Source organism: Perissodus microlepis, chromosome 10, assembly GCF_051167445.1.
Source record: "Perissodus microlepis isolate ML-2025 ecotype Zambia chromosome 10, ASM5116744v1, whole genome shotgun sequence".
NCBI lineage: Eukaryota > Metazoa > Chordata > Actinopteri > Cichliformes > Cichlidae > Perissodus > Perissodus microlepis.
In genome coordinates, this window is record NC_140470.1 from 13804500 (window position 1) to 13828745 (window position 24246).

At 40.6% G+C, this 24246-nt stretch overlaps 1 protein-coding gene across 1 annotated transcript; it reads left to right on the forward strand.

Moving 5' to 3' along the window:
* The first annotated feature begins 418 nt into the window (after nucleotides 1-418).
* LOC146379002 (GDNF family receptor alpha-4-like) lies at nucleotides 419-23866 on the forward strand. Its single transcript, XM_084942244.1, has 8 exons — nucleotides 419-1485; nucleotides 9723-9989; nucleotides 10074-10166; nucleotides 10276-10645; nucleotides 13634-13743; nucleotides 14253-14387; nucleotides 17975-18111; nucleotides 21457-23866. Exons 1-8 carry the CDS (start codon nucleotides 1431-1433, stop codon nucleotides 21655-21657), a joined length of 1368 nt encoding a protein of 455 aa, XP_084798370.1. The 5' UTR covers nucleotides 419-1430; the 3' UTR covers nucleotides 21658-23866.
* Nucleotides 23867-24246: the final 380 nt, after the last annotated feature.

Sequence of the window (24246 nt, forward strand, 5' to 3'; positions counted from 1 at the left end):
AATTAATCCATTAATCCCTCTGCTTTTAATTACAGTGAGGACAGCAGGTCAATTGCACGCACTTTGCAATTTTAAATTGCTTTTGTTCGCCTTTATTGAGAGGTAGCTGTGGGTGTATTTAATCATGTTTTTTGAGTGGAGCATTTTTTTTAAACAGATAGGCTTGTGAACTCCACGAAACCACAAACAAACACCTTAAAGTAAAAAAAAAGAAGAAGAAGAAAACAATTTATTAAAAAAGTGGATGCTATACTTGAAAGCTTTGCAACGATGCTACAAATCTTTGTAAAATACTGAAAGTGAGAGAAATGAGGAAATAATGAAAGACGGAATGGTGCAATAACAAACACAAGGGAGGGAAATCACCTTAGCGTTACAGGTGAGCAGTCTTATTTTAGTATTTCTGAATTCATTCCTCTGTGGATAACCACATTCCCCCCATAGATCAGCCACAGCACTGGAACAAATTAAGATCTCACAGTTCCACTCCTGCTATAAACTGATATGAATGGGAAAAGCCTGAACTGCAGACCAGCCTCGATGGAAAGGATGAGAGCTGTTTAATTTAAGGCAACTGTGGAGGAAACAAAAAACCCAAAACGATTTATAACCGTGTACATATAGTCCAAACGGAAACAAAGGGTCGTCTTCCTCAGATTTCCTCTGAATGCAGCCTGGCATGGCACAAAAGCCTATTATAAGCGTCAAGGTCGAAGGCATTCATGTTCATTCACTGGAGCTATGCTTTGAACACAACCGACCATCAAAAACTAAACACAACACGTGAAGAGTTGAGTGGATTCACAGTAATGGTGCTAACTTTTTTTTCCTGTGTAACCTCAATAACACATGCACGTTGTCCATAAAGTTGATGCCCATATTTTCCTTCTGGGACCCAGCTGTTCTCCCACTGGAAACATTTTCACGTCCCTTTGGCCACAATCGCTCGTTGCATTGGGCCAATCACATTGCGCCTTTAACAAGAGTTGCACCGTGCAGTCTCAGTCTGCTCTCAACTCTGGCTGGACAACTGTGGAGCTGCCAGGGAGGCAGAAGCGCAAACGCCACACAGCTCGCGCTCGGGAGGTTACGGTACGGTGTGTGACTGATGGGAGCTTTGTCGCGATCAGCTGCAGAGAAACTTTCTTCTCTCTCTCTTTCTTCTTTTGTGGATAAATGATTTTGGAATTGGCGTCCGACAGAGATCAATATAACCGGGATCCGAAAAATAAATGGAACAACAAAAATCGCGAGAACTTGAATCGCTCCTGTTCAGTTTTTGCCAACTTTGTATAGGCTGCTAGACCATCCGATCAGCCTCAGTCAGTCAGTCCGTGCGGGCGCAGCGGCAGGGGAGGCTGGATGTGGCAGGAGACGGGTCACTGAGCTGCAGTGAGCCGGGTGCGAGTTTCCTAATCCCTAACTATCCAATGTCACCGGGCAGGATGATAATCGTTGGACTTCTGCTCAATGTTTTCTCTCATGGTAAGCATCACCTTTCTGATTTTGAAGTGAGATTTTAATCACCCGTTTAGACTGTCATATCGCGGTGTATAATGCAAAGCTGGGATCTTTTGGAAGAGATATTTTCTTCCAGTACCGGCAACTTTAATAAGAAAGTGCATGTGTGTGCGGGTGCGTGCGTGCGTGCGTGCGTGCGTGTTTTTCATGCAAATGTATGAATGAATAGCAGCATATTAGAGAGTATGAAGCCCCAAGCCGAGATACACACGAAGACACAGGAACTAAATTTGTTTTGCTGATGTTCTGTTATTATTTTTGTATATTGCCTACATCTGTGTGACCCGAGCGGTAGCTGGCTTGATATTGAAATTCATAAAGGGAGAAAGACTTTTTTGTCCATGCATGAGAAGGAGAATAAACGTTGGCTGGACGCAGGTTCATAAATAGTCTTGCATTGTATTCCAGGTTTAAGAGAAACTTTTGGGACAGCCTTCAGAATAAAACTACACAGGTCCACGAAATAATACAAAATCTAGCAGAAGTTCAGATATTACATGTGGATGATGTGTTCAGGTCTGAGACAATAGACCTTTCTTCCTTTATTTCATAAAATGTGCAATGGAAGTGAATCTGCTGTAAGATTAAATCTGACATTCACAACTTAATAGAAGTAACAAAAGAGAGCATTTAGTGTCACAGCACGAGCAGTCATTGTCTTTTGTGAAGATCAACTCAAGAGAGACCTCTCAGCAATATCTGACATTTCAGCAGGCTCCGTGAATTTGCAGTGTGAACACACATTAAGCTTCTGCCAAGTGCCTTTATATTGTCTAAAGTCAATAATGTGGTCGGACATCTCAGTGGAGCGTAAAGCTTGTTGGTCTGTGGTTGCTGGTTTAGAGTTATATCCATTTTGATCTTTCTTTTGAAAAATGTGACATGTACATCAGAGCTTGTGGCTCTTTACATGTCATGTATCTTGATCTATTGTTCTTGATCTAATGTAACACAGACCGCAGGAAACACAGCCACCGCCCACCCTCTGCTTTTCACTGCACAAATGCATGCAAATAGTGTAATTGTTGGATTATGCTCCAAGTACAGGAGGTTCATCCTTCTCGGCATCCGGGAATGTTCAGATAACATCAGGTGAGACTGCCCATTAGAGATTAGTATCATTAGATGATGAATGCTTTCTCGTGAATGTCAGAGCCTTCAGACATGCAGAACATCATACAGTGTTTCAAGCCCACCTGCCACGCACTTAGGTGGAATCACACCAAGAAAAGCAGCTACTTTCAAGTGCTAATTAATCGAGATACGAATCATTGCACATGCAAATTAGTCTGCACTGATGTTCACTTCTGACATTATACCTGATTGCAAGAGAAATTATTGGATTTTAATTTTGTTAATCAAGGTCATTAAAAAAAAAGTGTAATTGGTGCAGAATCTGGTCTCGGTGTTAATGTCGTTTAGGTCAAATCTGTTGTGGAGCTACTTTGTTTCAAAACGGCTGTTTGGCCAGACTGTTGCTGTTTAAATAGTCTGGCCCCTACGAACTGTATTCCATTTCATGCAATGTTATTTTTACCTTGGAATATATCCGACTTTGTGCAACTCGGGGGCCTCAACAATGGCAGCGCCAACAAGATGATGACAGTGGCCTTCTCAAAAGGTTTGTCACCAAGACTGAAGAGGAGAAAAACATCTATAGGTATAGATTAAGAATTTTCACCCCTTTGAACAAAAGTCCCGACTTTTAAAAGCTGGCTTTAAAATCTATCATCTGTTGGGTCAAAGATATGATCTGATTCTCATTCTCTGGGTTTTCCTTTTGTATATGTTGTTGAATCCACAGTTCTTTCCCCAAATGAATAGTGCAATGGAAAGAAATCCCACAAATAATGCATGCGATCACTTTGAATGTGGCAACACTGCATGTTTGCCAGCTATATCAACTGAAAGCTGGCTATTGTTGAGTGACATTTAACCCGACTTTGACCCTTTGCTGCCAGGCCCCTGAGGATTATCGCTAAAGTCCCAGTAGAGGCTGCAACTGCTGATTGAGCACTGCTATTTTGGTAGTTCATTTAGTGGATGTGATTGAGCCATAACACGGTTGTCACAAATTTATTAGGGCTTATTTTCAGGCTGTGTAAAGTTACCCACTTCTTAGGTGGACTAGTCTCCCTGGAGTTTCTATTTGGCTATTTGACTTCACCTCATGCACGCAGGTTTATCCAATTCTCAGCCTCTTTATCCTTCTCTCCGTGCCATAGGCATTTCTTTGTCTTCCCCTCTGAATGCTCAGGCATTGTCTTGATGTTCCCTGTGCCGGTAATTCTGTTTTGTTTAGGACGACAGCACACAAAAATTAAACTGGCAAGAAGCCCATTGAATATTCCTTAGATAAAAAATATGAAATGCCCACCTCTGAATATGCATCTATTTGACATTTTACATTAAAGGAGTCATTTTAATTAAAAGGATCACATCAAGGATAGCAATTAAATGTAGGTCTGAATGACACCTGGTTTCTCACTGTCAAGCTAAAAGCATAAAAAAGCCCCACTTTCTTAAACGTTAAATTGTGTCACTTATGTATGACTGGCTGTAATAGTCAATTTGTTCACGTGTGCACTGCATCTTGATTGCCGCTCGCACACACTTGATGGCACAAACAAAAAATCCACAGCCCGATGGAAACTGTCAGTGCTCCTGTGTGTGTCTGGCCAAGAAATGTCTTGGCACATTGGAATTTAGAACTACATCAGGCAGCAGAAGGCAGAAGCCTGAAATATTCACACAGATCCAGACACCCTAGCTGGCTGATGCAGCACCTGATGCGTTTTACCTGGTGTACAGCGGAGGGATGCTGCCTGCGTGATGTGGCTGCACAATCCGCTGGAAAGGCTCATTAAGTGAGACATTATCCATGTACTAGATGCACTGGGTTGCTGTTGATATCGAACATGAAATGATTATTCTTGTACTCACCAGCAGAACTGTCGCCTCTGGATTCAGACAGCTTTACCTGCTGCTCAACAACTCACTGTTGAGCAGCAAATACTGCTTTGCTTACTTCTGACTCACTTACTGAGGGCCCCCCAGGCCTGGAGTCTTTCTTTGGGTTGGTACATCAAAAGTGGTTAAGCAAGTGGCTCCGTATGGAAGTTTTCAGCACTAGTGTTGTTATGTTGCACAAACTGAGGCAAAATGAAAGGTGAGGTGTTTGCCCATACATGCGAGGTAATTTAAACAAGGTGTGTTTTTTATTTAAGGAGGTGTGAAGAGTTGTTCCACAAACAGCTTTTTGAAAAGAAGTTGGCAAATGATCAGATTTTTTGAAGACTGCAGATTTTATTTTATTTTTTTAAGTCAATGTAACATGTTACTAAACCAATCAGTGTTGTCCTCATGTGGCCACAGCTGTGAGAGCTGCTGGTAAAAAGATGGGGCTTGTACACTTTAGGTGTGGAAAAATTTCGATGACTTGATAGGTTGTAGAGAATAAATAAATGCAGCAGGTAGAACTGCATGAAGTGACTGAAGAGGAAGAAGCTACAATGCAGAACAGAGAGGTCACAAAAGCATGTAAGCACAATGACGGGGGAGAAAAAGATAACGCAGTGTACTGTGGTTGCTTGGCTAATGTATGGTTGTTGTTGTGTTTCCTTGATAAATAATAACTTTGTTTTCAGCTTCTTTTGAAATGTTTTCTTTGAGCACTAATAAGTCCCCAATACCCAGCGACATCTGAAGGAAATGCATATGCTTTGAAATAGCATGTTAAATACGAGTCATCTCAGCACGAGTTCACATACTAAATAAGTCAGCTTTCCATTACAGACAAAAAAACCCAACTTTTGCCATTTCTTTAAGAGGAACTGCTCGAATGAGGCTGCCCAGGGCAGTAGCGAAACTTTGCTCATAACAAAGAGAATATGTGCAAACTGTTAAGCATATGTTTAATGTTAAAAGAAGGCTTAATGTTAGAGGAGGCTGAGCTGAGTGTTTGAATTTGCATAATTCTCAGTGGAAACGATTGTGTCAATAAGGAGCCACTGAAGCCTTAATCAGCACTGATCAACCATCTGTGTCCTTCCTGAGGAAGCAGCTCTGACCACACTGCACAGGGAACAGTGTTCAAATTACACATCATGATTTGAGCATAATGTTCTGCGGGGTATCCGCTCCCATTTATTAGTCCCATGTTTTTTTTTAGCATGACGTCTTGTGGTCTTGTGATGGGTTAATTTCATAGAAATACAATATCCCAGCATGGTTGTGGGTCAGCCCTAGCATGCCAACACTGTCGTCCTTTTAATGTGCCGCTAATGAACAAAACAGGGCTATAGAGATATTGAACATTAGCCTCATCGTTGTCATTGCAGCTATAAAACCACAGTTGAATATGTGGTTTAACTGCTACTAATAATTACCTAAACACAAGCTGACATCTTCTAGCTGCTATTTTTTGTTTGTTTAAAGTCCAATCCTAATCTATATTTATTTAATATACTCACTACAAGGTCAAGAAGAGCAGTAAGTGTTTGTGTTTTTATGGTGGAATAAGTGCATTTTAATTATAGCTCTACTTTCCCTGACACAAAACTGTAGCTGCTGATTGTCAACAATTCCAGTTACAACAAGTAAAATCTTTTACGTGCACGCAGAAATGCATGAACAGGTCAGACAGGAATCCCACTGGTGTGCTTGTGAATGAGTGTACGTAGTAACACTTCGTGGCAGCCGTGAGCGTGTTTCTCCTTTTTCTCCATCTTGTTGCTGTGCTTCCATTTGCTCCTTGAGTCTGTGACTTCCTTCCAAGAAGTCCCTTCTGTCACAATCTCTGAGCAGATTTCACATCAGAGTCGCACTCTCCCGCCACGGTCTCCTCTCAAGTCAAATTACTGCCCAACAATCTGGACGCTCTACAGCCCATCCCATGTGTTTGAAAGGACGGAAGAGAAAATTGCCAACCCAGTTGGTCCCTCTGTGAATGTCGGTATGTGGTGTATGGTTTGACGTTTATGGCTTCAACCTTCATCAGCTCACAAATTCTATTAATCAGCCCAGTGAGAAATCAATAGAGTGCATTATGGCTCACATATCGCAGTAATTAATCTCCCGCTTACTTTTCTTTCTATTTTTCTTTTTTCCTGAAAAACATAAACCCCGTGCTTACACCAACAATTCCCTTAATGCAGAAGTTTACTGTAGCAATTTGTCGTCGCAAAAAAAACCCCATAATGTGAGCCTAGTGCTTCTTTATCAGCATAGCGTTAAATAATGCTATAAAAATGAACTTCTGACCTGCACGCTGGACGAGGCATAAAAGAGCTGGTCTGGACTCCATAGAGGTTTTTGTTATCTCTGATGTATATGTGTGTTGGTATGTGCATGTGTGAGCTTACACCATGAAAGGTTCTCACAAAGTAAAACTGCTGATAGTCTGTCTTTATCGAATGTAAGCCCGAAGGAGCAAACACTGAGAAAGAATAATGAATAAACTGGAGATTATACAAAGCCTGCTAAAATTGCAGCTAAAAGTGCTGGGATGTAATACTTTGGTAGGATTATCGAGACGTCACGATACACCGATAGACAGGTAATCATCACCTTTGCTGTAACCGTGAATATGACTGATTGGCCTGTGTGTTACTATCCCCCACCCCCACCTCACCCTATAGAGTCCCAGCAGTCGCTTTGGAAGTTTTCCTGCTGCGGCGATGAAGCATAGCTTCTGTTTATGATATGTCTCATGCCAAAGTGAGACGTGGACCTCATGTGGCGCCTGAGATTGCAAAACATGCAGCAGCAGAATTGGATTGCAGCCGCGCTTTGGGCCGCCAGTCAGCAGGAGCTTAATCGAAGTGTGTGACCAATCTAACACAATGCCGCATATGTTTGCATACGAGCTTATGTGATGTAAATGTTAATGTACTGAATCATAAGTATACGTGTGTATGAAACAGGTACAGATATTTGTTAGCAGGCATGCATTAAGTTTTAAACATGATGATTTACTCCATGTGCAACCCAGTTTTATATGTCTGCCAGCCTATTCATTACATGCACTTACAAAGTAACAGGATATAGAAAATTAATGAGCTAAAGTGGGAAAAGTGAGTGCATATTGCCTACCCAAGCTATTTTCCTTCTAAGTCTCGAATTACTGTATATCAAGTGTAATTTGTGGGGACAATAATGTCTCACATTTGAGAAAATTAATTTCCTGAAATGCTCAGATACATTTTTTGAAGACCGCTTTTTCTTTTTTTTTTAAACAAATGTTTTTACTCTCTCTCGTCTCACTCGGCCTGCCTCTGGCCTTCCTGCATTGTGTTTTTTTTTTACTGAGCAGCAATCAGCATTATGAAATGATTTGTAGTTTATCACTCGTAGTCATTCGAGGCAGAACATTGCCAATCAAAATATGCTTCATGCCTAATCACAATGGACCCGCGTGTTTTTTGTTCTGACATGTAGAGGAAATGTGGTTGATATGCAGCATGTTTCTACAAATACATATACAGCTGATGCAAATCTTTAGCGTCCTTAAGTAGCATGTTTTGCAGGAGCAGCTGTATGAATGCGCACATAAGCTGGGGGAACATCCTGATAGTGGACGTTTCAATTCGGTCACTGTCTGAGTGTCTGAGTGTGATATCCAGATTGAGTCTCAGTGTGAAGGTAAAACTGGAAGTGACGTGCTGCATAGTGCTGAATAAATTGGTTTTGTCTCTGGCATTACATGTGGAGACGATGTCTGGCATCGGTAAAAGCTTGTTCCAAATGGAAGGAACTCTGCTGCAAAAGGATTTGCCCTAAGCTGTTTAAGTGTCTTATAATAATAAAAACAGCAGCGCAAGACATTCACAAGTACACATATCTGAACATAGCCTAATAAATACAAGTGTGACACATGTAAGAGGATGATAGTCAGGTTTGTATAATCTTTTATGTAATTTAAACTTATACATTTTTACACTGCTATCAATGCCTCTCATTAACTTTTTTTTAAATGATATTTCTATGCATGCTTGTTTATAGAAAGCTACTTTCACTTTTTGGCCAATTACTGTCACATAGGAGGGGCCAATTCCGGAAATACTCTCTTGGTGGTGGTTCAAGTATTTGCAGAGCAAAAACGCATCCAAGACTTGAGGGCTGGCTGTTGAATGGCATCCCTTCTGATCCAGGAAACTAGCAGATTTTTTTTTTTTCTCACCACATGCCCGGTTGTCTTTTAGGCAGAGTTTCTTCATAGCTTCTGAATGCAATGCAGTTAGGAAGCTGACTCCCAAACCCTCAAAGAAGCGCTTGAACAGAAAAGTGTGGACAGATTTCTAAATGGACAATAACATTGATTTGACCCCAAAAATAAAAGAGACAAAACTTTAACTGTGTGAACATCCGGCGAAATCAGAAACCAAGGTGGGGAATCAATCTTGAAATTACGCTTCGGAAAGTTGTCAGCAGTAGTAATGTTGCATTTAATGGGATACATCATGGGTGTATGAAGAGGTAGTTAATAGGATGAATCATCAAAAACATCAGTAGGACCCTCCACTAAGTAGTTTAATCAAACAGTATGGCAATGTTAATTTAGAGAGCAAAATCCTTTTTGTGTTGTTGGGAATGTAGAAGCTGAGGAAATATATGACTAACAGAAGTGGTTACTAAAGATTTGGCTAAGTTCTCATCTTTGCTCACTTAAAGCAAAGATGGTTAACTCTTAAGAGAGATGAAGCTAACTCATAGTATATGAGCTCCATCGTATTACAATTTGAGGTGAAGCATACTAAACAGCTTAAGAGGACATGCTGTAACTCCCACTGGTGCAAATATTGTGCTGAACAATAAACTGATAAAAAAGTCAAAGATTTACTTTTAAGTTGTGTGGGGAAAAAAAGAAACCAGAAGAAGAAAATTCAACTACGATGCCCACTGGGAAGACGAGGAAATAATTTGAAAATGATTATAGCCATAACATACTCCTGTAGTGTTGGTAAATTATTCTCCTTAGTCTCTTTGATTAGATCTGAGGTTTTGCTCTATTGCTCTTGTGTAGTTTCAATTTTATCTTCCTTTTTGGATATTATCATAACCTGTTGAGTGCCTATGGAGTGCACTCACCTGGCTCTGCTGCCTTAATTAAAGCCTATTTAGTACTGGGTGGTGGGACAATAAACCCAGTAATGTTGGCAACATGCAGCTTTCACCACTTACGACATTAACCTTTCTTGCAGGTAGCGTGACAGTATCTGCATCCGTAGACTGTTTGGTGGCCGAGCAGGGATGCATCCAGGAGCAGTCCTGCATGGCCATCTATCGATTGCTGGAGTACTGCGCGGCCGAGGAAGCCGTGGCGCCCCTCAGGGCAGACGCGCGGTTGGAGTGCCTGGAGGCCCAGAACTCCTTGCAGCGCTATCGCCCCCTCCAAGTTTGCAAGTGTCAGCGTGGCTCTCGCAGGGAGGAACACTGCCTCAAGGTCTACTGGACTGTGAGATTCGCAGGTGGGTTTGATGTCAGCATTTAATGTCTGTATGTGCTGAATTCTCAGCTGGGTCATAGATGTGGTCTTTGTTCTGCTTTTTTAGCATATGATGAGTATGAAGTGTCTCCATATGAAGAACTGAAGTTAAACCTGGTGAGAAACATCGAGATGTCGCGTATGGCCTCCATCATGTCAGGTAGAGATGAACGTTTTTGTGATTTTGCTCCCAAAATTAGATTGAGATGCCATTTTTGATTTTCCTGGGTATACATTGCTCTGTTTTCCTCCTGAATCCCTCCCCCCAGCTTCCTCTAATACTATGGATGGTCAAAATCAGTGCTTGAAGGCCGCCCAGGACTGCGGCCTGTACGAGAAATGTGGCTCCCTGCGGTCAGAATATGTTGTAGCCTGCACCAAGCGAGCAACAGTCTCTGACAACAGCTGTAACCGCCAGAAATGCCACAAAGCCCTGCGGCGCTTCCTGGAGCGCGTGCCAGAGGAGTACAGCTTTGCTTTGCTCTTCTGTCCCTGCTCTGACACTCTGTGTGGGGAGCGCCGGAGGAAAACCATCGTCCCGTCATGCTCTTATGAAGAGAATGTGAGAGGGGAGGAGAGGGCGGGCAAGCCCAACTGCCTCAGCCTTCAGAACTACTGCTCCAAAGATGAGCTGTGTAGGTAAGATGGCTGTTTGAGTTGACTGATGCAGAACATTAAGGGCTCGTCGTATGGACACAGAACAGAAAAAGCATTGAAAAACGAGTCAGAAATATTTGCAAAGTTAACCACAAAGTAATGATTCGACACAGTCCTCAAACATGGCTACATCAAACACACGGTGCTGTCTTTTTAAACACTAGTGGCACCAGTGAGCTGCATTCTGATGAGCATCTCCCATTTTGTTAGTATCAACAGAACTGCTGCAAATAAAATTCCCCCTTCACTGATGAATGAGTTAATTAAATAATCTCTCCCCTAAAGCACAAACATGCAGTCCTTCAAGGGTGATATGTATGAGATACACCTCCCGGATTACTAGTGAGGGGAATAAATGTAACTAAAAGTAAAGTGAATGGAAGCTGTAAATGCTTTTTTGATTGACAAAATTCATCCATCAGGTCCGCTTTTCCCAGATGTGATTTAGCATGTCATTCAGATGATACAATCCAAGATGTCCTGAACATACCAGACCCACTGCACGACCCTTGCTTTTGGACTTAAAGTGGAATTAAAAGCTAATGTTGTCCATGTCCACTTGTGCCACTAAATGAGCTCTGACCTGTTGGTGCATGGACACAAGATATTTTGGAGTGTCCCGTGGTGCCTTTGAGTCCTGTTCTGGCCTGTGGTAAGTCTTGATGCGGTACATCTTTAGATCCCAATTTCGATGCTTGTTTGAATTTGAATGTGGGAGGTTTGGAGGCTGTGCCGTTGATTTCAGCTCTTTGTATTATTCTGGGATTTTCCTGAGCAGTTTTTGTGGTTTTTGGGGAATATTGTCATGCTGCCAACAGAGAGTGGTATTGGCATGGGGGTGCTTGGTCTGCAACGGTGCTCAGGCAGGTGGTAGATATGAATGTTACATCTATATTAATGCCAGGACCCGTGGGTTTTCAGCACATCGTTGCATTGTAACTCAAAGATTAAAGTCTCGGAATATAAATATTTTACGCCTTGAATGTACCGTATCCTTTCTTGTCTGCTCGTAGGGAAATATAGGCAGGTGACAGGTCCTGTGGGGCCATAACCACTGAGGAAGCTTTTTACAGATACAGATGTGGGAGCAAAAGATTGGACCAGTTTACTTCCAGTGACTCAGAATTCAAAGCTACATCGCTGCTCATCAGGATGATTTGTGAGGGCAGTTTTTGTTCAAGCGCTGTCTACTTATTGTTCATAAATGGATATAACAACACTCACCAGACGCATTGTTAGGTCCACTTGTTCACCTGCTTGTAAACACGAGGATCTAATCAGCCATTCACACGGAAGCAGCTCAGAGAAAAAATGTTGCATGCTCTGATGAGTCTCAGTGCTGCAAAATTCACATGACAGTAACAGAATAAAAGCATGATTCTATCCTGACTTGTATCAACAGTTCAAACTGGTTCAGTTCTCAAACTGGTTTCTTGAACATGACATCACTGTATTTATATGACCCATCCGTGGTGGAACAGAAGAGTCAAATCATGGATGTGCAGCTGACAAATCTGCAGCAACTGTGTGACGCTTTCATGCCAATATGGACCAAAATCTCTGAGGAAAGCTTCCAGCACCTTGTTGAATCTGTGCCATGAAAGATTAAGGCAGCAGTGAAGATGAAAAGGGGGGTACTACCGAATACTAGCAGGGTGTACCTAACAAAGTGTCCATAGAGTAAACTACTTGAGACTTTGAAAGTAAGACGGTGACGCAACACTCACATTTTCAATATACAGCATTAAGAGGAACAAAGAGATATGAGGTTCTCGGGGGCGTAATTTCCAGGGGGGTTACGGGGGGTAATGACCCCCCCCCCCCCCCCATAATCAGACCCAACCAATATAACCCCCCCCCAATAAAATTATGAATTATCTTGCATAAATAGGCTGTTGATTTCCTTTACTCATTTCAGTTATTACCAGCAAAATAGCTGCATGTTTAATCATATGGGAATTTACCCAGATTTATTTATTTATTTAGACCGAGATCTTGACCCCCCCAATGTTCAGCACAAAGTTACGCCGACGGAGGTTCTCCTGTTTCATTCCTGCTGACATGTGTTACTATACTGCAGAGTGTGGAAACAGCACCAAAACACACCTCACATCATTTAATGTACAGTCTTATAGATCTGCTGTTGATTATTGATAAAAGCTTTGAATGATGCAGCTGCAAATGACTGTATCTGTGCACATTGAATACATTAACTTCATTAGCCCGGCGATACTTTTTATATGAATGAATGAAAGCTGAAAAAGAAGATTAAGTAAAAGAACAACTGCAAGGCCAAACACCACAAAGTGCATAAGAGAGAGTCGTGGGAATTTTGAACTCAAGAAGTTGTCATCAGCAAAAGTTTTAAATTGAACTCCAGCTTTAAATCAGTGAGTCAATAGACTCACTCAGATTTTTATACAAAAGTAATGAAGCACAACAATGCTTCATTACTTTTAATTGCGGTAGCATCAAGCAGTCTCTTTGTCTAGCGTGCTAACCTATGCAGCATTCTGAAAACGAGCAGCGGGTTATGTTTCAGTAATGCACACGGCATATGGGCTGCACCTCCATTGTGGAAAGGGTTGATTGCAAACCTAAAAGACATCATCTACCTGCAAAATGTATGGTTTGCACTCCTTTCAAATTATCTGTCAGCACTGACAATAACAGTGTGTGCATTTTTGCAGAAAAGAAGGTGGTGTCAGAGTGCTAGAAAGCTACATTTTTTTGAAGCTTTACTAAAGTACCAGGCAGTTTTCATGTATCCCTTTCTCTAGTGGGTTGAGCTCCTATACTATGTCGTTGTTTGTGTTGCTTTTGTTGTTTCCATTCAGCACAACCCTGAATCCTGAAATGAAATTGTCAAAACACTTTTAAAATGCACACTCTGTTTCTCTGTGCTGACACATGAAAAACTGTTTTCTCTTCTTGTGTGTGTGTGTGTGTGTGTGCGCGTGTGTGTTTCAGATCCCGCTTTGCTGATTTCCAGCATAACTGCCAGCCCTCCCCTCTCTCTGCCTCTGGCTGTATGCGAGAACGCAGAACCATGTGCCTGAAGGCTTATGCTGGACTCATAGGTGAGACGGAGGAAAACAAATTAAAGAGGTGGAAGAGGCTGAAAGAGTGTATAGCTCAGAAAAAAACAGACAGAATCTGACAAACAGAACTTCCTCCAATAGGTGTTTAGCAGCGATATTCGGTATGTGTAATTTTTATTATGCAAAATAAATCTACAGGGGTTCACAAATGGTCCTTAGCTGCTACTCTTTATAGCATCACTTATAACAACGGCAGCAGATTCAAAAACAGTGTTTCCAGCAGCTCACCAAAATAATGTGGGAAATATTATTTTCACTCATTCCTCACACTCAAAATGTAATTTTGTGTACCTGAAATAATCAATATCTAGAGCTGGGAACCTGGTGACACCATACCTGCAGGGCATCTAATACCGTTAGTAGTCTGTGTCTTACCTTTCATAGAGGTGTGTGCTGAAAATAAAATTCTTGAGTCTGAAGGAAATATGATTTTAAAAGTTTATAAAGTTGTGCCTGCAGTATGACTTTGGTCTTCTTTCTATAACCAGGAACCATCATGACTCCCAACTACGTGAGCAACAGCAGTACAGAGGTGTCCCAGTGGTGCACATGTGAAGGCAGTGGGAATGAATGGCAGGGCTGTCAGCGCATCCTGCAGATGTTCACCAACAATATTTGTCTGCGTGAGTACGATGTAATAAGGCTGGGAAGGGAAGGCAGCACAGCACAGTTTTACAGTTTTTTATCCAAAGGAAAAAAATTGATACCAGAAATGTTCTAACAAAACCAGTGCTCACAACAGTTTGTGAGAACCAAACAGTTCAAGACAAATAAAATTTAAGATCTGGGTTTTTCCTCTAGTACACAAAATCTCCGTCTCTGTGTCTCTGTCTTTGTCTGCCCACTCCTCCTACATGATCAGGAGTTAAGCATCCAAACGTGGCGCACAGGAACCTCTTAGGCACCTTAAGGTTCTTCTCATCTCATCTATCTCAGAAATTATGATGTCATCATGTTATCTAGCAACCAGCTAGCAATGGGCTAAAATGACCTGCGTTTATAAAAATTTATAAAATCATTGCATCATTTTTACTTTATGACAGCTATAACTAATTCAAATCCACAAAACTTAAATTATTATATATTATGACACCATGCTAATAACCACCTAGCAACTGCCCAAAATGACCTGTTTTTAGCATTTATGCACCTATAACACCTTATGCAAGCTTCATGTCATTTTAACTTTAACATCTCATTTATATCCACAAAAATTCAGTTATGTAATATATATTGTGACACCATGAGGTTGCAAGACAACCGCCTAGCAACAGGGTATTGCTGTCTATGCTAAGAAAATATTGTTTTTCGCATTTATACACCTATAACACCTTATGCAAGCATTATGTCGTTTTAATTTCACAGCAGTGACATCTCATTTATATCCACAAAACATCAGTTATGTATTATATATTGTAACACCATGAGGTTGCCTGGTAACCAGCTAGCAAAGGTCTAAAAGGACCTGTTTTTAGCATTTATGCACCTATCACACCTTATGCAAGCATTCTGTCATTTTAATTTCACAATAACATTTGTATATATCTGTAAAAACTGAATTATACATTTATATATTATAGTGTCATGATGTTGCCTAGCAACCACCATGCAATGGGCTACAATGACCCATATTTTGTTTGTATTTTTGCAACTACAACTCCTTATGGAAGCATCGTGTCATTATCATTTCACAGCCAACAGGAATTGGCTAAACAAAGCTGTGGCATGAGTATGTCCTGGTCATTCTGAGAAAATAAAAGTGTGCATGAACATTCAGCGAGTCAGGTGTGTTTCAAAGTTTCAGTTTCAGGAAGTTTAAACTTAACTAAGGAGACTGTAAAAACACAACTTGAAGAAACAGTGTACCTTTTTGATCATTTACTGTACGCTTATTGACATTCACATTTGAGGATTTGGTAATATATGTTGATTTTTATTTTTAATAGCATTTTTTTCTACATTTTGTGTTATTTCAAGGAGTTCTTGTAAATTTAAATGGAAGCACAAGTAGCTGATGCATCTTACAAATCAAAATTTAAACACACTGCTCATCTTTACGCTAAGTATCTTGTATCTGACAGAGATACAAATGTGCATGAACACAGAATTCAAATTAGGTGGGTCATAATTGATGATTGAAATGGCAAACCATTGAACCATAATGTTTTCTTATAAATAAATCAGTGGCAAGAGACATCATCCCTGGTGTGTGGCTGGCTGCCAAATGTGAATCTGATTTCCAAGCTTTGTGGAGTCAATAAATCCTTTCACCAAATCTGATAAATATAATGTGGCTTCTTGTTGAACTGTTGCCAAATCAGAATGGCTGGAAGGGTATTATCTCATTTTGCTGCTGTGTAAGTATAAAGAAAACTGTAAAAAGTAAAACAAAAAATTGCAGTACAATACAGTAGAAACAATTTTTACTGATGTACTGTACTCTAATGAGAGAACAAGAATAATTGTTAGAGGCCAGACACGTTCTCATGAGTAAAATATGATCAAACATTAAGAAGAATCAATCAATACATGTCTAGTATACACAGCAGTCATTGGTTACCTGCATCAAATTATTTGGGCTTAAGATATAAGTAGCTGAGTGAACACGCAAAAGAAAGAAACCAAATGCAGCATATATCAAATATTACAATGACTAGTTTCAAGGATGTGCATTTTATATATCCCACCCTGTAGCCAATGTCTGACAGGTTGAAGCTAGAATATCCCACAGCAAGGAATATTCGTGTTTATATAAATATACATTTAAAACATTACACCGGTAATATTTTTAGTGCAAAAAGCAGTATAAGAAATGACTTAAAAGTGTTTAAGCAATAACTGCAGTCATGTGAAAAAGAAAGTTTTCTTAGCACTCTATGTATTACTGTGAAAAACGAACTACACTATCATTTTCTCCATAGGAATTAACAGGATAAGTAGCTAATCTTGATTAATTCCTCATCAGCACATGTGAGCACCTCTAAAAAAAGGCTTTGGTAGTTTGCTGGTGTGGAGCATTCAGGTGTGTGTTTACACACTGCCACACTCTTCCCAGGAGTGGACATCCAATAAATTCACCCGAAGGTCAGACTGTGCAGCGCTCACAGAAACTGCACAAAATCAAAGAGCTACATCTTTTACTCTACAGGGCTCATACTAAATGTTAAAGTTCATGACAGTACTATTAGAAAAAGCCTGAATGAGTGTGGCTTGTTTGGAGGGGTTACCAGCAGAAAGCCGCTTTTTAAAAAAGAGAGACTGACAAAGTCATACAGAAAACAATTACTTTAAGTTACTACTGCTACAGTTATCCCTACAAGCTGGATCACAGGATACCATGCAGTCCTGTGAAAACCTCCTTCACATGAATATACTTACATATACGTACAAGTATTTGTACACCCACTAATGACTTCACCACAAATACAAACAGTTGCAATATTAATTTGAATATTTTAGTATTTTATTTGCTGTCCTTCAACTATCCGTGTGTGAATGTGTGTGTGAATGGGTGGATGACTGGATGTGTAAAGCGCTATACAAATACAGGCCATTTACCATTTACCATTTATCAGAACTGCTTGGTAACATGTGGCATGGACCCAGCTAATTTCTGGAATAATTGTTCATATCAAAGCAGATATTTTCTTGTCTTTGGCAGCCAGGAGGTTCTCTGTGGGATTTAGCTAAAATAATATTTGGAATGTGTAGAATAGATGTGAAATTAGATTATTTTCTTCCCTTTTTTATGTAGGGAGCCAACAGAAATATTGTACAAGGTTTTGACTTAAAGGTGGTATTAAATGAAAAGTCAGGAAATTTCAATTATCAGAACTCATGCCAAGGGATATGTGGGTATATGTACCAATTTCACAGCAATCCATCCAATGGCTGATGGAAGAAGCTGAAGCACGCAGAGAAAGTTCAAGTAGCCACAGGTAGAACTTTACACGCAGAGGTCTCAGAGTAGCAGGTTTGAAAACAGAACCTTTATGATTTGAGGTGAATGTGCTAAACGGTGCACTACCGTGCCACAAAAACAAAAAACAAAAAAGAGAGGCTCATATCTCATGCAGTTTTGCACAGTGTTTTCAGAGCTAATGGCTCTAACTATGCTTAGAAAAGTCACAGAAATTTTTTTGGGTGATGCTTCAGGGATGAATAATGATGTGAAGCTAAAGAAGATTTCCCCTGCTGCTTTTGTTTTTAGGCAGTGCCATCAGTTCCATGGGAATCTCTGCACCTCCTCCTGTGGAAAACTCTCCCATGCCAACTTCTCAGCCCTCCCCACACGTCTACCAGGAGAAGGTCCACGTCAGTATTAACACTCTTCCTGAATTCGACAGTGTAAGTTGTCTGTGCTCTCTGCGCCATATGCTGGTGGTACCAGTTCAGCTAAAGAGGCAGTCGCCTGTGTATCAGGTGATAACACCTAAGTGGGACTATTGCAGTTTGCCGGGCTCCGGAGCTCCTTGTATAAACTCAGATTACTTCCCTCCCTCTCTCTCCTATCCACACCTCTTATTGTGGCCTAGGATTAGCCGTAGGTGTTTGCAGCAGCAGACTCAGCCCTTACTTTTAATATTCATGTATGCACACCCATCTGCTTCATAGTCTCCATTCTCTCACTAGTTTAATCCTTCTAATTCCTCATTTTCTTTTCCTCCTATCCCAAGCCACCCACCCTCGTAGCACAGAAACTCCGCTGCTAGTAGATTTAGAAGACATCGAGATGCACAGTTCATTTCTGGAGTTTCACTGAAAAAGGTCAGATTATGAATTCTCGTGGATACGCCAAAGTGAAACTCTGCAGCATCACTCCACACCTCCTTTGATGCTTTTATCGATGCACTGATTTGAGAAAACCTGAATGAAAAAATGGATAGATGACTGCGCTACAAGTTTCCTTCCGTACTTTTAATGCAGTGAAATGCCAAGACCAAAAAGTAAAACCCAAACTAAAGTAAGGATCTGAGGTGAGGACTCAATCTCTTTCCATTCAGTGTGCCCTCACAGCCCTCTGTGGCTGTGTTTGAATGGAGGCTTCACTGTAATTCAGACCTTTCTCAAAGGAAAAATATATAGCACAGAAAGTCATACAGCAGTGAGAGATTGTTGAATGTGAACTCTCGAAGGAGAAGTCGTGTAAAATGAGATCTGGGTTATTAATATTAAGCTCGGCTTCTTTCTTATTTGTACAAATAGCTTTAAACAATCCACTGAGAGCAACATTTTGTGAATAACCTAATATTTTACTGAAAAAAGATCACACCCAGGTCATCAGTAGATGTTGCTCTATGGTCAAAAAGTGAAAACCACTGCTTCTGTACGCTGCTTCACATCAAAAGCATAGACCAGAGAAAGCCCAGCATACATTTATGTATTAATACTGAGCTAATGTGGGAGTTTTCTGCCTGCTGACTCGTGCCGACTGTGTAAATTTTCACTTTCACTTTTTATATTCTTATCCATCACAGAGTTCCATGGTGTGACATCTCATTTGTCCCAAATTTTCCCGCGGCATAAGGCAACAACCCCAAACATACAGCCAGACTTTTAAAGAACTATCTTCAATGAAATGATGAAACAAAAGCCTGGGCAGAGCTGATATAGCTCCCCGGGGACCTGAAATACAAATACAGTCAAAAACAGATTACATGAGGAAACAGAAGACATTGGAAAAGCCTAAATAGCAAGATCCCTCATCCCAAGTGTTGGGAAAAATGTGCACATTTACCTCAGAGAAGTGATGCTTTTGACTTTTTAAATCTTTTGCACGACAAATTGGAGATTACTGGTGGGACTCCTAAATGTGATTTTATAGAATTTCATTAATATTAATAATGGACCAGGCTTACTAGAAGTCTTATGATCCTCATTCTTACATTTAAATTGTAATTTTTGGAGTGTTACTAATCTGTCAAGGACAGCTGGGTTATGTGCTTCATCGTAGTTTAACTGCCTATTTGTACTTTAGGTCATAGAATTTGAGTAGAAAGCCTTACAGGTTGTAGTGCCCCTTATATACATGCTATATGCTATATATCAGCAATGATCATCTTTACAGATTCGACTCTGTGTGTTGTTTCAGCCCCTCCCTTGCTAGGGGAGGGGCTGAAAGGCAAAAGAGGGCAAAGGTCAGTTCTTTTGCATACCCCAAATATCTTTTCTTCCTCTGGTTTAACTCCAACATCGACAATCAGGCTAAGCAGTCACACGAAGGTGTTTGTTAACTCAGTGAGACAATCTGCAGTTTCCTAATTTAGCAATGAGTGGCAGTGTTAGCAGCATGTGACCAATCAGCCAATGACAAACATGGAAAGATTTACTTGCACAAACCTTTGAAAAATATGGATGAAAACAGAATTTGGTTTTTGAATAAAAACAGCGGTCCAACCAGTAATTATATTCAGCCTATACCTGCCAGTTTTTATATATGCTGACAGCCCTGTCCTGCTATAGTGGAAAAGGCAGGACTTACCTTGGCCAGTGCGAACACAGAGAGACAGTGAACCATACACTTGCACATTTTACGTCATGTGAAGGACAAATATATTACAACTGCAATTTTCCCAACGTCCTATTAGCAAAAGTAGAAGTTAAAGTTTACTTTTATGGTCTGATGGTCTTGGTACAGTTGTGTGTTCCATTTTTCTATTGCAGCAAACTGAAAACTGTCAACAGTTGTACTCTAACTATTATTAGGTTTCAGTAAGGATGCATCCACAGATCAGCACCACACATCTCCTTTTTCTTTTGATACTGAGTGGAGCAAACAAGAGAGTGGTAGCTTAAAGAGTAGATAAAAATCATTTATTCACAATAAAAAATGGATCATCCCAAAAACATTAACGATAAAAAAGATAAAACATTCAAATTTACTTCAAGCTCATGGATGTAATAGCAAAAATATGGAAATACAGGACATAAAAATAAAATCTTACCAAATCAAATGGTGAGCAGAATAAAGCTGTCAGGCAATTCAGTAGATATAAAAACTCCAAATCATAAAATAGTATTTGCAACCACAGAAGAAGAAAAGTTTCCCCGGCTACAGCAAAGGAAGTTGTTTTGGAAGCTAGTGCAGCACTTGTTAGTCCTTTGGCATGGGTCTCCACTCTGGGGGGGTCTTACTCAGGTGATTGCTACAATGATCAAGTCGCTTACTGCAGATTTTTTTGTTGCTTCTTCCATTTTTGACCTCGTCCTACCTCTTAAGCACTCACTATGCTCAGGACGACAGTGGCTCACCAGTGGCCGTTCCCTCACCGTGGCTTCCTAGTTGCTAATTTTCATTCCCGTCCGTGGTTCTCTCTTCTCAGCTCCTCCCATAACTGTGTATCTGTTGCCCTGCCCGTTTCACTTCTCTGACATCCTATAGGTCCCGTCCTGGGGGTTGACCTTTTTTTTTTAAAATTTAAAATAGTGTACAAATAGCATTGAGAACTGACAACGAAAACACACATCTATATATACATATAGATAGATAGTTTCAAGTTGCACAAACGAAATGTACTTTCTGTCTTTTGTTAACCTAAAAGTCATGTCTTAGCTTCCAGGTTTTTTGCCTTTAGGATATTTTTACATGTGCTTTAGATTCTGGGTTAATGTAGACTTTCTCTTCCTGACCTCTCCCCCATGCTCCAGCACACATGTTAATTGAAAGAATCGCTCTTCCTGTGCTTCCCGCAGATGGAGGACAGCGAAGAAGAGGAGCAGGAGGAAGAGGCGAGCGAAGAATTCAACGTCATTCCGCCGTATTCCGAGAAGGACTCTGACACAGAATCGGGTGCTAGAGGGAGCCAGCGGGGAGCAGCTAACCAAGCAGTGCCCGTGTATCCATTACTGCTGCTGCCTGCGCTCATCATAGACTGGAAGTGTTGGAGCTACTGAAGCCTCCATCTCATTCTCCACTTACATTTTACACTCGCTACTGCTGTCAAATTCATCTCAGCACTCAGAATGGACCTCAGAGGACTGTCATGAAGAAGAAATGTAAATACTCATAACACTTTTTCTTTCCTTTTTTCTAGTTTTGTATCCCAGCATTTTTTTCTATCTTCTTTTCCTCTTGAGCCTCCTCAAATGTTAAAAGATATCTGTAGCCCCGCTGTATCCATGTTGTCTGTGCTCAAGTTGTCTCAAATGAAAGGAAGGCAACAGCACGAGCAGATACATGAGAGCATGGGTGAATTGAGAGGTTTTCTCTGGGCAAATGCTCCATCTAGAGCTTGCTTCACACTGAAACCCCTCTTTTACCAAGAAGCACATTGCCCAAGGCCGCATTCACTTTACTTGCTCCCAAAAACCATAACCAGTCTACTCCACTGCAACCAGGCATGAGCGTGGCTTTTGATTTCTTTTTCATGACCCATGTCGCATCCGTTTCTCTGCTGCCCCTTCGGCTCTTCCTCTCCCTCCTTCGTACTGTGGTAGAGTAAGATAATCCACTTCACAACGAGCTAATAGGGAACCGCACCACACTTAAGCTGCTTTGTACCACTAAAAACGAAACACTTTTGGCAATGGCTTCATTGAAAAAAGTGATGAAATGTAAAACCAACGCGTTGTCGCGTCGTATACAGTTCTTTGCGTTTGGCGCACCGAAAAGCTGAGAGCAAGAGTCACTCTGCTCCCTTTCTTTTGTTAACACGCCACTTAGTATTATTCCTACCGCAGTGAGTGGCTGCGAATTCAACCACAGGCAAAAGTAATGAGATCAAATTCTTTTGTAGAAATGACGAGGAGAGAAAAGCAACATAAGCAATTACAGCACAATTCAAATTGCTCAGCATGCAGGGGAAGTCTAGAGTAGGGCTCAGGGGAGGAAAAAGCCAATTTACTGCTGTCATACCCTCTCACTTCTTTTATCCTTAGGAGATGTGTTTTTAGTGCGCCTTCACCATCATGCACTGTAGATGCTGCGAGAGCGAGATGCAGCGATAGAGACGGACACAGGAGGCTGTAAAGCCTGCTGGCTGCTCTGATCATTGAGCAGCACATTGAGCCATTCTCTCTGCCTGAAATATCTTTTGCTGATGTTAATGATTTTTCCTCTTATGGCTCATTTTCTTGTGAAATTATGCAGCTGCAGGGGTGTAGGTAAAGAGAAGGATAGTGAAGCTTTTTAAGAGGGGTAAACTTCTCTGATTTGATGATGGGTTTCCAAGAAGTAGCTCTGCAAAGAAAATCGCTCCATGGTTTCTCACTAGTCATAAACCGCTATAGCACCAATTCATTGTAATTATGAATTCATGTTTTTAAGAAAATAATATGTATTGGAGTAATTGCATTGATGGGTGACTCGAGACTGCGTCACCAACATCTGCTGGAGTTGTTTATTAATATGAAGACTGAACTTTGGATGTGTCTCGACAGTGTGAAGGCGTAAAGGAGACGCTGGAAGCATATAAGCCCTGTTTCCCTGAGTGCCAGTCTATCCTATTTCAAAGTTTGGGGAAGTTAAACTTGGACTTTGAATGGATGTTGTAAGGCTAGTGCACCTGCAGTGACTATTACTGACTGTAGGGCAAAATGACATCATGCAAGTTTTTTGACCACTTACTTGTTGAGAGCAAAGTTTTGAAGTATGACTTCATGCTTAGCTGGTGCCAAGAGAACATAACCGGACAGAAGAAGTGAAGTAATAGTCTGATTTGACAACCAGCAGGCATTCACATTTATGAAGCAGACCGTGGAGGAGGCGTGCCGCTAGCGAGCTCTTAAGCATCCAATGACAAGTGTCAGTAATTGCATCCCGTGCACTCTGGCCTTAACGACTTAATGTGAGTTTACATGTGTGTCCGCAGGTTTGTTTATATTTGTAAACTATGTAAAGTAAACGTTTACATCAGCTTACTTTCCATGCATAAAACTGAGATATTAAAGAAACTGTAACTATTCCCCAGACAGTTTGTATGTTATATCATGGATGTGGTGAGGCTATGTACAGTACTGTTTCAATGCTTGTAAAAACATACCAGACATGCTGAATAATGCTGACCTTAGTGTGTATTAACTGTGTAATTTTGTGACATAGCATAAAGTGTTCCAGTTTGTTAAAAAAAAATCAAAATAAAAGTCATGTTGGAAATTGAAAAAAGTGCTTTTGAATGACCGAGGAACGACCGCTGTGAAAGGGCTTTTTGGTCATTTATAATGTAAGCGAACATTAAATCAATTAGTTGGAAAAAATAAAAATAAAAAAGAGTGTTAAAGTATCCAGTTATTATAAGAAAGCTCTAAGGTTTTACTTATTGTGAAACCATCAAAAAATAATCTGGTCGTTAACAAGTCTTCAAATTAGGGAACTGCAACCTCATAAGAACTACAAAATCATGTTATTATTTATTTAACAAAAACTAAGGCAAAATGCAGATGCATTGTGTGAAAATGAAGTATTCCCTTGCTGCTTCCACAGGAATTAAGAGGCTAAGTAGCAGCCAGGTGATGCTAATAAAATGCACTTGACTGATCATCATC

What these genes read in the sequence shown, in the direction of transcription:
- LOC146379002 (XM_084942244.1), top strand. Translation starts at nt 1,431, where the DNA reads ATGTCACCGGGCAGGATGATAATCGTTGGACTTCTGCTCAATGTTTTC. An exon ending in GCTCAATGTTTTCTCTCATG is followed by an intron (nt 1,486 to 9,722) that starts GTAAGCATCACC and finishes CCTTTCTTGCAG; the next exon opens with GTAGCGTGACAGTATCTGCA. An exon ending in CACCAACAATATTTGTCTGC is followed by an intron (nt 14,388 to 17,974) that starts GTGAGTACGATG and finishes TTTTGTTTTTAG; the next exon opens with GCAGTGCCATCAGTTCCATG.